The sequence below is a fragment of the Aspergillus caelatus genome, assembly GCF_009193585.1.
Source record: "Aspergillus caelatus strain CBS 763.97 unplaced genomic scaffold BDV27scaffold_89, whole genome shotgun sequence".
Taxonomy (NCBI): domain Eukaryota; kingdom Fungi; phylum Ascomycota; class Eurotiomycetes; order Eurotiales; family Aspergillaceae; genus Aspergillus; species Aspergillus caelatus.
In genome coordinates, this window is record NW_022475352.1 from 38,398 (window position 1) to 54,929 (window position 16,532).

At 42.9% G+C, this 16,532-nt stretch overlaps 3 protein-coding genes across 3 annotated transcripts; 1 reads left to right on the forward strand and 2 right to left on the reverse strand.

The window, feature by feature from the left end:
* Positions 1-4,955: 4,955 nt before the first annotated feature.
* BDV27DRAFT_157821 (amidohydrolase family protein) lies at positions 4,956-6,603 on the forward strand (the record flags this gene model as incomplete). Its single annotated transcript, XM_032072583.1, has 3 exons — positions 4,956-5,016; positions 5,821-6,225; positions 6,251-6,603. 3 exons carry the CDS (start codon positions 4,956-4,958, stop codon positions 6,601-6,603), a joined length of 819 nt encoding a protein of 272 aa, XP_031927527.1.
* Positions 6,604-7,585: 982 nt separating this feature from the next.
* On the reverse strand, positions 7,586-10,083 carry BDV27DRAFT_157822 (uncharacterized protein; the record flags this gene model as incomplete). The annotated part of the gene is made up of 5 exons (XM_032072584.1): positions 7,586-7,708; positions 7,766-8,062; positions 9,636-9,656; positions 9,722-9,874; positions 9,940-10,083. 5 exons carry the CDS (start codon positions 10,081-10,083, stop codon positions 7,586-7,588), a joined length of 738 nt encoding a protein of 245 aa, XP_031927528.1.
* A 4,103-nt stretch (positions 10,084-14,186) lies between these two features.
* Positions 14,187-15,750, reverse strand: BDV27DRAFT_128379 (Tm-1-like ATP-binding domain-containing protein). The gene has a single exon (XM_032066960.1). It carries the CDS (start codon positions 15,512-15,514, stop codon positions 14,243-14,245), a length of 1,272 nt encoding a protein of 423 aa, XP_031927529.1. The 5' UTR covers positions 15,515-15,750; the 3' UTR covers positions 14,187-14,242.
* Positions 15,751-16,532: the final 782 nt, after the last annotated feature.

Here is a 16,532-nt window from a genome sequence, read left to right on the forward strand (position 1 = left end):
GAAATAAGCCTTAAACCCCCATTCTCTAGTACTGCTTACACATTCGTCATATTGAGTCTGTAGATATCGCCGGAAGTGGGCGACACGTTGCCAAATATCGGTGACTTCGTCAACACCCTGGACCAAACATGTTGTCCACTCCTCCCGGAGGGTGCAGTCGTCGGGACGGGCTGCACACGCGTCACTAACTAATTTCTCTATACCATCAGTGATGCATTTAGTCCAACTATCGCGCTCTTCGAGGTTCTGGATTGGAGGTGAGGCCAACAGTGGCGAGCGAAAGCAGTGTCTGGATCTTCATATTTAGATGTCGTTGGATGGTCTTGAGAGGTGAAACTGATTTGCAATAGAAAAAGATTTAATTGACTATAATATTAGGAGCGTTGCTAAAGACTAGTAAGTGAAAAGAGAGATGGTATATTTAAGAAGCAGCAGATCCAGTCAGTAATAACCCAGATCTTTATAGCTTTGATTCCAATGCCTCAGGCAGAAAAAACTCGACAAATTTACCACTTCTGGCCACATAGAATAATCTATGTGATAGCTACAGTATACCAAGGAAATAGTATATGCATACTAACCCACAAGAGTATGTGGGGGGGGCCCATCTAAATCTGGTCCTGAGATCTGTAGATCACGTTGATCTTCCTAGGTTTGTCCAGTCCCACCACAGGTTTTCAGCTTCAGCTCGTGTTTTCGCGCCACGCGGTTGTCACGGAGCCGATGAGGAATCGGCCCGTGAAGCCTGCAGAACCCCCGGGCCCCTATATCCTGGTTCATCGTGCATAGGCTCTGGTCCCGGTCCTTCCTATATAGGACCTCGGACCCCCTACAGTTTAGAATCGGTCGGAGGAGAGATTACCTGACCTTTCACTGACTCTTCAGCGGGAAAGACCTACCGAATAGAGAATGATTCTAAAAGCTATTTAAGGGGGTCGAAAGATATAGATAGAAAGGACAAGAATCAATCTCTTTGTATTCGTTCTACTACGCAGTTAATGATAGAAATCTCTTCTTCTCTCCGCCTACGTTTCCTTACCTAGTTGACAGGCTATCTACCCTGTATAGTAGATCTTCCGTTACACCTAGCCTTAGAGAGAGAAATGTAAATATTTGAAGTACATAGACGGGAATGGGCCGGGAATGGGCTTTTGGTGGGTTTTGATGGGTTTCGGAGGGCTATTGGTGGGCCTGGATGGGCTTTGATGGGCTTCGATGGCTTTGACCCATTTAAAGTATAATATTTAGCCAATTAGCAGAAGTTACCTGACTTTATTACGCTCACAACTTAATATTTTCAGCTAAACTAACCATTATCTTTTAACTATTGAATATACTCTCTATACCCTTCTCTTTCTAATAATCTACTGTGCACTATTATCTATATACTATTGTGATTGCAAGTAGCGGTATGCTATGAGAGGTAGAGAGTTGCCGACCTCCTACTAAGGGTAGGGGTCGCTACGCCCTTTATATACACAGGGTAGTTAAGCACCGTAGGGTTAAGCCCGACGCAAACTAGTTAGACTGATACTTAGGTTTAAGGTCTTAAGGATGGAATCAAGAAATATTATTAAACTGAAACTGCAGTCTCAAGTAATTGTTCCTACCTTGAAGTAACCAAAAGAAAAGAGGGACCAACGCAAACGAGAAAAAGAAGCTGTCCTCTCATTGAAGCTAGTGTAAAATGTGGAAAATGCGTGCTCTTTCTACAGGAGGTTCCTAAGTTTAACATTAGCCAATGCCGTGCATAGGACTGTATGCCCAGGAGGCGCACCAGGAAGCCAATTATCCGGTCTTATTATCGCTTTGCTTTGAAAGCGATATCTGTATATTGTAGTACGGATGTTAACTGCAAGCGAGAAAACCTACCATAGGAGCGAACTAGCCACTGTGCTCATATTCTTAAAAGATTCTTTCCATTTCCAAGCAAAATGTAAGAGAATAATCTCTGAAAATTCCTGATGAGCCTTCTCTTCGGTGTAATTGAGGGGGGTCTTGCCAATCGAGTCTTCGGTATATAAATTCAAGGTACCTATTGATTCAAGGAGCTCTATAAGTTTCTCGGTGAATGTACCATGAATTGCTCTATGGTATATAAAAGTCTTCCTATCAGTATCTTGTGCTGCTGGATCCAAGCCCAAATTAAATAGTAAATTGAGGATTTCATGATCTACTCCCGTATGATGTATAAGAAGATATTCCAGATTTTCTTAATATTTATTGACCTATAGTGTATCAGCACCTATCCAAATAAGTAGGAAAAAGATATCCCTGTCAAAGTTTAGGTGAAATGAGTCCATATACAGACTGAGGCAAGAGTTTTCCTTTGCGTTGGGTTTGTTGATATCGCAACTACGCTGTATTAGGAAGGCAACAGTGTCAATACAACAGAAGATAGATGAGATATATGGTACAATGGGCTCTTGTTGTGGTTATCCAGCGAGTGCCAAAACTGTAAAAGCTCTCTATCGCGAGCCTCTGACATGAACTACAGGACATCTAAACAACCACAATTTAGTGCATAGTAGAATGGATTTAGCCTGTGGATATCCTTTAGCAGAATATTATGACTATTTGTTACAAGATTGTGTACAACCTCTAGGTTACCTCTCTTGCTGGAATGGTAGAGATATGTCTGATGCGATCTGTTCAATTGTAAACTATCAGCTCCTTTCTCAATAAGCTTATATAAAATAGACTATGTATAAACTTTTTGAAAGCCTATCACATATTGAGAGTAATCCCTTCTGGAGTTAGCCAAGTTGATATCGATAGTTCTACTCTCTAGGAGTATCTCAACAAAATATATCTAAGCTTTGTTAATAGATTGGCTGATATCAAAAGCTTTTTCACTTTTAAAGTCTGTGATCAAGTCTCTTAAAGACTCAATAGTGTAGTTACTATTCTCCCAGATATCCTTATATTTGCGACCTGGAAGATGGCGTCTGATTATAAGATATAGTGGGGTATCGCCAAAATTGGAACAAGTAGTTGGATCGGCCCTATGTCGGAGTAAAAAAGCGGTCGTTTTCGTGCATGTGTTCAATACAGAGAAATAAAGTACTGTTAGGCTGGAATCTATATTCGCTCGAGCTACTACTTGCTGGTCCTAAGAACTGTGTATAATAATGCTCACTATTATTTGTCCAGGTCACTATTGTCTTTCAACTTTTTGTCTCACCTCGAATCTGTTCCGAAGAAAGACTTGTGCAAGTTCTGTATCTGAATTCCTAATTGCATAAAGGAAAGGTGTTATATTATCTTTGTTATGTGTATATCGGGAGATCCTGTTTTTAAGCAGGAAGTCGGCCAGTTTACAGTCATTGTCTCTGCTATTTTTGTAAATTATATGGAGTGTGCTTTGATAATCATCATCTAGAGTATTTACGTATGCTCCAGATTCGACTAAAAGCTTAACGGCTTCAAGTTGAGAATGCCGAGCGGCAGTAAGCAAAGGGGTTCCGCCATGCGTATCTCTCGTTTCCAGTTCATCTTGAAAGCACGAGAGTAATGGGATAATCCCCCAGCGAGCTGCAACATGAATGACGGAGAGCCCAGTGCCCAAATCACTTCCAAAGCCTCTTTTTAGGTAGTTATGACTATCGAGCCACCATTTCAACGGCCATGCCATGTACAAATCAAAAGCCTATATAAACCGAAGGATCCGAATACAACGGATCTGCGGTTCGAGTGGTTATGGTGACCATGGATGCTGGTCAATCATACCCGTAGTTAAATTGATGATTATTCCGGACGTATTCGTTGAAGTGACATTCCATTAACCTAGATTAATACTTAAGAGGGGGTGTTCTATGTGAGGATTTGATGTCATTTTGATGCTTCGATACAATGCAACAATCTGCTGGAAACCATAAATACAACTTCAATTTTTATTTTTATTTTTTATTTTTATTTATCTTTTTTTTTAAAGAAAGAAAGAAATTGAAACAGACAGAAGTAACCTGACTTGGGTCTCTGGGCTAACTTTAATCGCCCCTTCCAGGCCAAGGTCGATCCACCAGCAAAGCATGTCTTGGCCATGAAAACTTTCTTTAACCATAGAAATCAAGCCTCACTTGTGAAGAGTATGACGCGTACGCATTGTTTGTAGGGCAATCTAGACTTATCTTATGGAATAGTGGCCCACATCAGGTTGAGTATAGATAATCAGCATAAGTGCGTCCCTTCTCTTCACGCTTTTCATGTCCATTCTTTCCCCCTTCTGCATACGCTTGCGAACGTATAACCTGGGATCCTAACACTTTCCCCTGCCAATTACAACCACACATACTTTCCTTTATACTATCTTGCCTTGGCCTACAGTGCGCAGAATGTCAGGGAATTGTCCAGCTAAAGCGCTGTTCTGGGCACTGTTTCTGATCTTCATATATTTCCACGGCGTCCAGTCCGCACCTCCATCGTGGATCTGTTGCAAGTATTGTTGCAACTCTGGTACCACATCGTCTCAACCCGGGCACATCACGTACTTTTGTCATCCCTCTGCCATTGGGACGACATGCCCATCCAAGCCCGGTCCACCGAGCTCGGAAACCTGCATTGCTATGATTCCCAATGTCATCCAGCCCGACAACTGCCAGGACTGTGTCAATAATCAACCAGACCGAAATAACCCCTGCTAAAAGCCTACTACCACATCAACTCATGCTGATTTATTAACATCACAGCACAACATGACATCGATATCTAACCATTCTTCGTTGTACGAGTGACAAGGGTCGTATGTGCCGCGTTAATGCTCGTTATCATTGGGATGCATGGATGAGCCGTTCAGTTGAGACTTCAGAAATTGGATGCGCCTTTACGTATATAGCAATTCACGCTGTAGCAATAATACTCACTAACTACATGGGTATTCAAGCACTTGCATAAATTAGAGCGTAATACACTGTACCACGAAAGAGAGGAAAAACAGGACTGCATATTTTTTGACCATGACTCAAAAAGGTTTCTACCCTCACAATGGTAAATGGGATACAATGCTTATATCTGAAGGTATAGTATTGAATTATCTAAAGAGGTTTAATACCGTGGAATATGCCCACTACGAACATACGTACGTTAGTTCCATATCATCTGTGCGTATTTTATGTCTAAAATCATTCCCAAACCAAACCGTGAGCGATGCCATCGATTTCTGGGCTTAGAGCTAGATTATTCGGCCTACCCTAACAAATGTCATCTGGGTGTTTGAATGCTCGACACTTCCTCGTACGTTAGGGTTAGCAGATAACTTTAGAAAAAACTGCTTCCCCCTTCCTCATACTGCCCTGAAGGTTTGTCGAAGCCAGTGGATTATTTTCATCCTCTGAGCAACCAGCCTCGCTTTCTAATACAGAACCTCTGTGACCTCCCAACTTCTCAGATCCCATGGCTTCCCCCCTAGAGCCGCCCTGTCGCGCCTGGATTCCGTACATCCCATGACAAATGCCTGTCATCATCGACCTCAATTCTGCGGGGTGTGGGGGTTGGGTTACCCCGTGGGGGTGTAGCGAAGCCTCGTCCTGGGTTGTGGCCTGTTTACTGGCGCCTGGAGCATTCCACAAACTCCCTTTGTAAGAGGCAATGTTAGGGGTTACAGATTTTGGGTGTTGTGTGTGTGCAATGGGGCCGGGAGTTTGTAAACTATTTTACTGCGGGGTGAGCTAGCGGTATGTCGGGGGGGCTCTCCCTACCGGCCATCAATTTGGATGCGACGTCTGGCAGATCTCTGCTAGACGTATATCCATAAAAGAACACCTGGCGACTATAAAAACATGATTCTCTTCTTCAGTCCATCGGCTAATATGTGAATATTAGCCGTTGAAGCAGCGGGTGGTGATTCATCGGGATGGGTTGTTCCTGACTGGACCCCAGAGCTGGACACTGCAGTCAACAAAAGGTTCGGCATCACCACCGCGATACTGTCGCTCACAGCGCCGGGTGCCTGTATCGTCAAAGACCCACAGGCATCAGCCGAGCTTTCCCGCAAGACAAATGAGTATGCGGCCAAGTTACGGGACGAAAGGCCCAATGCATACGGCTTCTTTGCAGCGTTGCCCAATATTCTGAACAAGGAGTACGCGCTGAAGGAGATTGTCTACGTTTATGATGTCCTCATGGCGGATGGGGTGACGCTGTTCACCCGCTATGGCGAAGATAACCACTATCTGGGCCACCCAGATTTCCAAGATATCTGGGCGGAGCTGAACAGGCGCACGGCAGGTTAATATGCTATTTAACAAGACAGTCCGCAACAATCCGAACTGCAAGATCATTCTGTCGCATGCAGGAGGCGCGCTCCCTTATCTGATTAGTCGTCCGGCATGCACTCAGCCCCCGGAAGAGCTCGATGCATTCTGGGATGATGCGCGGAACTTCTATTTTGACACTGCGCTATCTGGCACGGAGGACGTTCTCCACACCCTGGAAAGGTTTGCCAAGCCAGGCCATATACTGTATGGAAGCGATGACCCATACGCCAACGTCGATATCATCAATTTCCATACGTCTCGGCTGGAGCGCTATCCGTTCGAAAACCCGAACCTGCCGGCAGAGATCAATCGTGGCAATGCGCTTACATTGTTTCGTAAACTGAAGTAACCAGAAGGCTATCATGGAGTAAGGCGGTTGTGGTATGTAGGGTGGCAGACAGCGATCGAGAAAGTTGGGGTGGTCAGCTTTGCTATACTTCTCTCTCCGTTATTAGCTCTTTAGGGGGCATACAAATGTACTTAAACTCCTCCTATTATATTCGACGTCCCGGTTCATTGTTATATATGAATTCCCTTTGTTAGGAGCCCTACCACGTGGGAATGCCTTTTCTGACTGCTGGCTTGGTCTGGATAAACAGTAAATTATCGGCATTGAGCCTAGGCTCCACACCCTGTGGTCGTATATCTCTCCCCCAAAGACAGGAAGGGGTATAGATAGATAGACACAGAGAGAGAGAGAGAGAGAGAGAGAGAGAGAGAGAGAGAGACGAGGAAGAGGGTGGCATCAATGGTTTACGGATGACTTAGGTCAAAGAGGAGACTGTGGCGGAAATAAGAGTTGTACCTAACAACTATAGTAAATATACTGAGGCTACAAATTAGGAAAATCAGACCTGAATTTACCGTCAATGAGACCCTTTTAGTTTTAGGCCTAGAATACTAGGTAATACCGAAAATATCGTTCTTTCAATATATACTGTATATAAAAAATACAAATCAATCTATTATAGATAGAAAGACCAAATATAATAAAAAAAATAAGAACATAGCAGATAAGATATATTTTAAGATATATAGTCACCTCCCACCAGTATCTTATATGAAAATTGAGATTACAGCTTCAGATATAGAATTGGCAGGGAAATCGAGTGATTAACTTTATTTTATCGATTCTACAGATATTTAGTAGGGATAATGTGAATTGCCTTAATTTTCTTCCTTTACAGTGAAAATTTCTTTAGGCTACCGAATACCCGCTGGCGGAAGGCGGTGGGTGTTCGGAACCGCCACTGATACTCCTTTACCAATCGTTCCATTTCCCAGGTAAGGACCAAGTAGGCATCAATCACCCTCAATTCAAACAAATGCTTCTATGCCTTGTTAAAGCAGCTAGACACACTCTCAGTCGTGATCTCCAAAAATGACACTTGCAGTGTGTTCAGATCAGCATCTGATACACCCGCATTCTTCACACCTTCCCATAAGTTCTGGCCCTGTATACAAACAAATCAGTAAATTCTTTCGAATATACCTACTCTGGTATTACTGACACAAGTGTTCACAGACTCCAGCCATTCTGAGCGACGCTGAATATGATCCTCAAGATCGGTGAATTTTTCAGTAGCATCGGTGGTACATGATGTGAACGCGTCCAGCGCGCTGCATGCACCGGGAATGGTCGTACACGCTTGGTTGGTTCCTTTCTCTACCACACCCGTGACACATTTGGTGAAACTGTCACCGCGCTCTGCGAGGTTGTTGATTGGGTTGGCGAAGGCAACACCAACAGCAGCGAGCGAACAGAGAGCCTGGATCTTCATGTTTAAGATAATATTGAATGATTCGGACTGGGGAGGTCAAAGCGATTTTGAAAAGACAAAGTTTGAATGTGATATTAGGAGCGTTGCAAAAAGATCAGCAAGAGAAAAGTGAAATGATATGTTAAAGAACAGCAGAATCCAGGAATTACCCAGGTCTTTATAGACTTACTTACCATTGTTACGATGCCTCAGGCTAGAGAGCAGAATAGTCCATGAAGAATTAAAATAGGCAAATTCAATAGCTCCGAGATACTATCTATCAGATCCGCGATCTATTGACATTTAGGAGCTTATTACGAGGTATGATTAGCCACCTGAGTCTGTATAACCTGGGGCACAAAGTTTAACAGATCTATTCATGGGTTGGGATCTTTAGAGAGCTACTTCTCTGGGAAGAGTTTCCATAAAAAGGACTGGATGTTGGCTATGGAACAAAATCCTCTATTTATGAATAGTTCGTCCTTGTGTGCGCCACGTCTAAATCTGGGATCTGCAGATCATCCGCAGTACGAACATTCCTATACGATGATCTTCCTGGATTCGTTCTCAATGTCAGAGAAAGAATTTTCTTCACGAATACCATAGTGGTTTAATTCTCACCTGCACGTTGTTTATGCATATGCCATGGCAAAGGCTCGGGCCGATATACATTCGTGGAGGTGGATTCTATCACCGAAGAAAACCTATCTAGAGGTTAAATTAGCCTATGGTTCTACACCAAATGTATTTGATTTGCCGAACACCCATTTGACACCACACCCGGCAAAAATTCAAATCAATATTATTCCCTAGATATTCTATATCTTAAGTAATTTATATACTACTCGGTATTTGTTCTTTGGTTTACTATAGTCTAGTCCTATCTAAGAGTTGCACGCGGGTCGGGGGCCGGTCCCAGATTTTGAACCCGAACCCGACCCGCGTGCAACTCTACTCCTGACCTTCACAAACTTCAATTCAAGATATACCACATGAAGCAATAAGAATATCATGTTAAGCAGTTGTTTGAGAAATTCTTGTCCAAGAAACAAAGATATTGGTAGAATCTATACTCTGTATATAATTCTCATTTATCACTCTCGAATATAGCTTTATCAATACAATCTTTGTAAACTGATGGAGGGGAGTTGGGAGCTGCTTCTGTAGAGATATTATAAAGAGTATCGACTTCATATTGAAAATCACTAGACGCCATAGTAATTTTAACTATGGATGTATGGAGAAGAGGTAAAAGGGAGAAACTAATTTTACATACATTATTTTGCTTATAAGGAAGCAATTTCTATATACACAGGAAATAATGAATGCTCTGCGTGTTGAAACCCAGGATTATATTTTCTCCGATCCTGTACACACGCACAGCTGGTTGCCCTCGACAATAAATTTGGTCTTCGCATTTTGCAGAACGATGAAGGGAACCCTATAAATCTAGGAGAACCCGTATTAAGGCCGAAAAATGACATCCAAACAAGTAGATAATTGTAAGAAACCCGGTCATCGATGTAGACCTGTATAAAATATTCACGAACAGCGTGAAGAAATTCTATTTACTAGAAGATTGTTAGTTGTAGCCAAAGTGGTTGTTCTATATATAACTTACAGAAGAGCTTTCGCCATTGGGCTATTTAACACTTGCTGTTAGTCCTAATCACACGATCACTGTCATTCAGTAGCGGGATCACTTACACCAGTACCATGGAAAATACCGTTAATAGCACCATGGCCAAGCTCACTAGCCTCATCAACTACACCCTGAACGGCATCAGCTGTGACACTGTTCACAAGCCCTACAACACCTCCATCTTGACGCTTGACTCTGCTAGGGGCTTCACCATCCGGCTATTTATTATTGGCTGTTAGTTCCAACTGCACAATCACTGTTATTCAGTAGCAGGATCACTTACACCAGTACCATGGAAAATACCGTTAATAGCACCATGGCCAAGCTCACTAGCCTCATCAACTGTACCCTGAACAGCATCAGCTGTGACACTGTTCACAAGCCCTACAACACCTCCATCTTGACGCTTGTTGAGTGGTGCTGCCATTGCTGTGCCAAGCAAGAGGGCACCAAGAAAAGAAGTAAGCTGCATAGTTGCCGAAGCAGAGCAAAATAATATCGCCTGGGATAATGTCTAGTAAACAGATATAAATAAGAAGCGGTAGATAGTAGTTTTCCTGGATACTCGATTTCAGAGAGTAGAAGCTTTATTTATACAATTCAAAACAAAAAGCCAAGAAAAAAAAAAAAGAAGAAGAAGAAGCCCATTAATCCGACTGACGGAACTGAAAGGATCTGCAAGAGAACTGTCGATCTTGCAATCTCAGTATATTACACCCAATAAAGTTTAAACTCTTGGAGAGTAAATTGTTATTAGGTCAATGAATATATTTCTATTTTTTTATTCAGAGATACATACTTCGTAGCAAGGGGATAATATACGAGAATTTTGAATAGAACCATTTTAGTTTAAGTTAATCATAAGGAAATCTTGCCATGCTAGGAGGGATAAAATATTCAAGTATTACTACAGTAGGGTAAAACTGGTGAAGAAACACCACTTTTTAACATAGTTGTTATTAGAAGTAGAAATGCGATTGCTGAGCCGACACCCTTTACGACCGCCCCGTCCATGTCCGCCGCGCCGTATCCCGTATAGATTATCCAGTCTCCGGATATAATTTCCATAATATACCGGTCTCCATGAACTATCACCTCGGCTAATTTGGTTCGCCCACATAAATGAAGATTAATCTATTAAGATCAGTAATTTATTGGCAGAAGCGAGCTCATTGATTATAGGGTGGAATTAGCTCATCTGATTTCTTCGTATACTCTGGGGCATAAAGTTCAATAGATCCACCCGTGAGTGAAATCTTTCCAAGAAAATTATCTCTCCGCGGATACTTTCCGTAGCAAGGCTTCGAAGTGTTGTGTATGCTAACTAAATGTATAAAGAACTCCCCCTGTTCATGAACTTCATGGATTATATTGTATACACTCAACTGCAATAATAAGTGTACCGCATCTAGAGCTAGGCTTTGGGATCTGCAGATCTTGGATTGTATACCTGCCACACTGTGTTTGTTCAATGGATTTTGTTTCTCTACAGTGGAGATGCGAGTCCACAGACCCAGCCCAGCTGAGGCAGTGCCCCATTATATTGTGGAATCACATAGACAGTTTAGGTCCAAATCAGCTCGAGTTCAGCTCGCCACTACTTGGTGGGTTTGGATCTAGTGATCATGCAGATCATTTCGGCAACATTGTAGCCGATCACAATACACCAATCTTTTGATACAGTATTCCGCGGAGAGAGCCGGCTACTCCACACCGGAATTCCTCTTAAGGTTTATTTAACATAACCAGGAGTTTGTTAAACCAACTAACGTAAGCCACGGCCGAACCGCGAATTTCTATTTCTTTCCTAATCAATATTATTCCATGCGTCAATTCTTTACCACTACTATACAAAATGCCGCTTTCTAAAGAAACTCGAATGCAGATGGCTATTACTGCATATAAAAACAAAAAAAATTAAATCAAAATTAAAGACTGCTAGAACTTTTGGTGTACCTGAAAGCACCCTTCGCGAGCGGCTTGCTGGTGTTAAACCACGGTCAGAAACACGCGCCAATAGTCATAAATTGACTATTACTGAAGAGGAAGTTCTTGTAAATAGACTGCTAGATACAGATAAACAAGGATTTCCAATTTGGCCAGAGTTTCTGTGTGGAATGGCGCAGATTTTACTCTATAAAAGGATACAAGATATTACTGTATCTCTTGGAGTTAACTGGGCTTATTCCTTTACTAAACACTGTCCTGAGCTATGTACGCGATATACAAGACATCTGACATATTAACATACAAAGCAGGAAGATCCAAGGGTTATAAAACCATGGTTTCAAGCAGTATATAAAGCTATCCAAGAACACAGTATATATAAAGATAATATCTAGAATTTCAACGAGACAGGATTTGTAATGGGACTCTGCTCTATTTCTAAAGTAATTACTGCTGTTGATCGCAGTGAGCGACCACACAGAGTTATCCAAGACAATTGTAAATGGGTAATAATTATTGAAACAGTCAGTTCAAAAGATATATATATATATACTACCAGTTATTATACTTAAAGCAAGCTACCAACAAGCTTTCTGGTTTCAGGAATATAAGCTTGCTAAAGACTGATAGATTGTAACTAGCAAGAATGGCTGAATAACAGATAAAATAGACCTTCACTAGTCAAGAGATATATTTGAACCCTACTCTAAGTGCTATATAACCGATGCTAAGCAACTACTTATTCTTGATAGTTATAGCAGCTATCTGACTACTGATTTCGATAACTTCTGCAAGTAGAATACAATTATCTGTCTCTGTATATCTGTATATACTTCGCAGCTTCTTCAACCGCTTGATATTGGTGTTTTTGGCCCGCTTAAATGCGTATATAGAAAGCTTCTTAAAGAATATATAGTTGCCGGCAATAATTATATTGATAAGGAAGACTTTCTATCTCTATATCCAGATATACGCGCTAAAGTATTTACTTCAGTAAAGATCTACAGTGATTTTGCAGGAGCAGGGCTTAAGCTATTTAACCAAGAGTGTGTTCTTTCAAAGTTTACCTTTCAACTATATACACCAACACTACCACTAGCTGAAGGCTCAATTTCCTCTGCTTTTCAAACTCCTCAGAATACCCGTCAGCTAGACCGGAAGATCCGCAGTCTACAGAACAGTCTTAATACAAAACAGAAGCTTTCTAGCAGTCCAATTGCTCATATTCAACACCTTGAAAAAGCTGCGCAAATGGCCATGCATACCAATCTTCTTTTACAACAAGAAATCAAGGTTGTACGAGCTGAGAATGAGCGGAAATATAAGAAAAAGGCTAGGAAACGTGCTATAATAGGGGACGATAGGCTTTTAATGGTACAGGAAGCAGAAAATCGCGTTCAGCAGCTTAATACACAGTTTAATGAGCAGCCTGAGCAACCTACACATGTGCCTCGACGACGGGCTCCTCAACGCTGCAGCGGCTGTGGGACAGTTGGACATACTATTCGAAATTGCCCTAGTAAATAGCCTTTTTTTTTCTATAATTTTTAATTAATCAGTTTAATGGTGTTGGTGGTTGAAAAGCCTCAGGAAATTGAAATTTAATTGAAAACTCGCGGTTCGGCCGTATTCGCGGTTCGGCCGTGGCTTACGTTAACTAAGTAACTTGATTATGTAAGCGATCTGCTCATCCTACACAATTTTCCATATCTCCTAGAACTAAAGCCATCTGAAATGCCGGAAAATCTGTATTTATATAAAAGATTTAAATAACCTGCCGATTAGAACATTGACAAATCCATAGCCAGTGCACTTTGGTAAAGTGTACAGACGCTAAATTGCTGTCTGACCTTTCTATAGTAGATATGGCTAGTACCTCAATTCTCGCGCTCCTATTTTCCTCGTGCACGGTAGAGCGACGATTGTGGGAAGTACTCCAGTGACAACGCTCACTCCCTTCCTGGCAAATCAGAATCCCCTACTCTGTACTCCGTAGATGGTATGCCATCCATGGTGCTCAGTCCCCTGAAACCTCTTCAGGCAGCTGCACCCTCAGCCAAGATGCCAAGAACACTTTTCGATGATCAAGTGGGTCGACCTACTTAGGTGCCGAGGGGGTCAGTTTAGCCTGGTTCCACGAAAAGGCATTTCCAGGTGATATATGGTTTTTTTTTTAGTAAACAGGGTTCAGAATTATTCGGCACCAGTAAAACTTAGTTCAAGTTAGTAAAAAACAGTATAACAGAAAGATTCATCTACAGTTTCAAACTGATTGTAATAGTTATATAATGATATATTACTATCTTGAGATTGCAAGTAGCGGTATGCTATGAGAGGTAGAGAGTTGCCGACCTCCTACTAAGGGTAGGGGTCGCTACGCCCTTTATATACACAGGGTAGTTAAGCACCGTAGGGTTAAGCCCGTGGTGCAGTCACTAGGGCCGTAGCTAAGGGGAAAGGTCCCCCTCACGTAGCTCTATAGTACCGTTACCTCAGCGTAGCTGCGATCACACTAGAAAAGTAATAAATTATCAAGTCTATACTAATACCAAAATTATAACAAAACAATCGAGTATAATAATATAAATCTCATTTCATTCTGTCCCTTGCATAGATCAGGATACATTCTCACATATGATTTACAATGACTTGATCAAATCCCCCAGCATATCCGCTACGCTGACTGCAAACTCAGGATCATTGATAGCTCTCGGATCCCTGACAATAGAGATCCCAGTCCCCTTCAACTCCTCCTCCAACGTAGAAAACAACACTTCATCGACCTCAGGATCAAAAAATGGCTGACCAGGGGTATCAATCATACTAATCCCTCCAGTAGGCAGCATCAGACAAATCAACTCGGGCTTCACAGCACAAGTCCTCAACTTCTCCGCAATAAACCTGGCCACCTCCACCGTCTCCTCAGCATTGGGCCTCACCAACGTGACTGTCGGATTATGCTCATAGATCAGCCGTCCCGCATACCGCTCCGGAATAGTATTCCGCGGCCCAAAATTGACCATATCGCAAGCCCCAACACTGACCACCTGCGGAATGCCCGCCCTCGCAGCAGCAGCCAACCGCTCCGGCCCAGCAGAGAGTACACCCCCCATAACCTCATCGACAACCTCACTCGTTGTCAAATCCACAACAGCATCCAGCTGTCCTTCCCGGATAAGTCGTTCCATCGCCTTCCCCCCTGCCCCCGTCGCATGAAACACATAAACCTCAAACCCGTAGACATCTTCCAAATGGGCCCGAATGCGATCCACACCCGGCGTCGTCACCCCAAACATAGTAATTCCAACCCTCTTCTTCCCCTGAGAACCCCCATCACCGCCGTCGCCCTGGCCCTGAGATTTTGCCCTCACCAAAGAATCAAGATATCCCCTGGCCATCCCAAACACCGCACACGCAGCATTCCTCAAGATCCCCTCTAGAATCCAATTCCGCCCCGCAATATCAACAACACTATACATCATCGTCACATCCGTCTCCTCAACATAAGGCTTAACATCCCCACTCGCCATCGTCGAGACCATCAGTTTGGGGAACCCAACGGGCAGGGCATTCCGCATCGCTGCCGTCGCGATATTCGTCCCGCATGACCCGCCTATTGAAATAATGCCGTGGATTTTGTTCTCCTTGTACAAATCTGCGACGATGGTGGTGGCGTGGTCGGAGGCAGCTTTTATGTATTCGGCTCGGGGAGCGGGGAGGTCTTTCTGGGGGATTGTGTAGTTGATTTTGAGGTCGGTTGGTGTTGGTGGTGGTTTCGGGGGTTGGCGGCTGACGTCTAGGACTAGGATGTTTGGTTGGGGAGTTTGGGTGAGGAGGGTGTGGTAGGTGTAGGTTAGTTCGGGGGTTTTGGTGTCGAAGGTTCCTAGGAGGAGGATTGTGGGGGGTTGCATGTTGGGTATTTTTGTATTTGATCGGTTTGTTGTTGAGTGGTTGTTTGTATGATGAATGTCTGTATAGGTGGTGATGTAAGTGGGGTTGAGGGGGTTATATAGTGGAAGTGGTGGTGGTGGTGGTGGTGGTGGTGGTGGTGTAGTAGATGGTGTTTATGGAGTTGATGTTGGGATAGAATACTAAATATGTTCGATTGATTTATCCAAGAGGAAGATGGCTGAGAGTTAGGTTAAGCTCGGTGGTATTTAACTTGCGTGTGTTGGATTGGTTGATTTTATAAATTGATTGATGTGCTGTTTGGTGGGGTGACGTCGCATTGGTTGTATCATCGTGCAGATGGAGGGAAAGTCGGGTTGGGTTAGTGATATGTCACTCTAACACCACAAATTGACATGCATGGTATATGAAGAGGTGACGATGAAGTATATTTAGTGTACATGAACAATTATCTTATGGTTCCGCTTAATAGAAATATCACATAGTACCCCTAGACGCTGTGTTTTCTCTAGCCACACCTTTACAATCTTTCCGATACCCAAACTTTGAGAAGATCTATATTAGCACCTTAGCCCCCATTCTTAACCCCATCCTATAATACACGATGAAGATCCAGTGACTCTGTTCTCTTCTGACCGCCCAGCCTTGCCTTTGCTAGGCCAACCGACACCCAAAGAACTCATTTACAAAGAGATACCCAAGGGGGAATCCACCGCGATATTGAATGCTTTGCCAGAAATTTCAGAAAGACCATCAAAAATGACTGCGACGGTTCCAGCGAGCCGTTTTCCAAATGCGACATTCTTGAGGAACTTGAGGCTCAAGTAGTCAGGGGTTTCGACCAGCCCAGCATCTCGAACTTCGACGGAGTCGACGCCGCAACCGCTGATAGTTTATCCCTCGTGAAGACCATTGAAAATAATCCGTTGATATTGCAAGTAAGGAAGACATCGCTTAACTAATCTCTTCATGTTTAGCTGTCGGGCTTCTCAGAAGTCGAGAACGATCCTAATATGGACT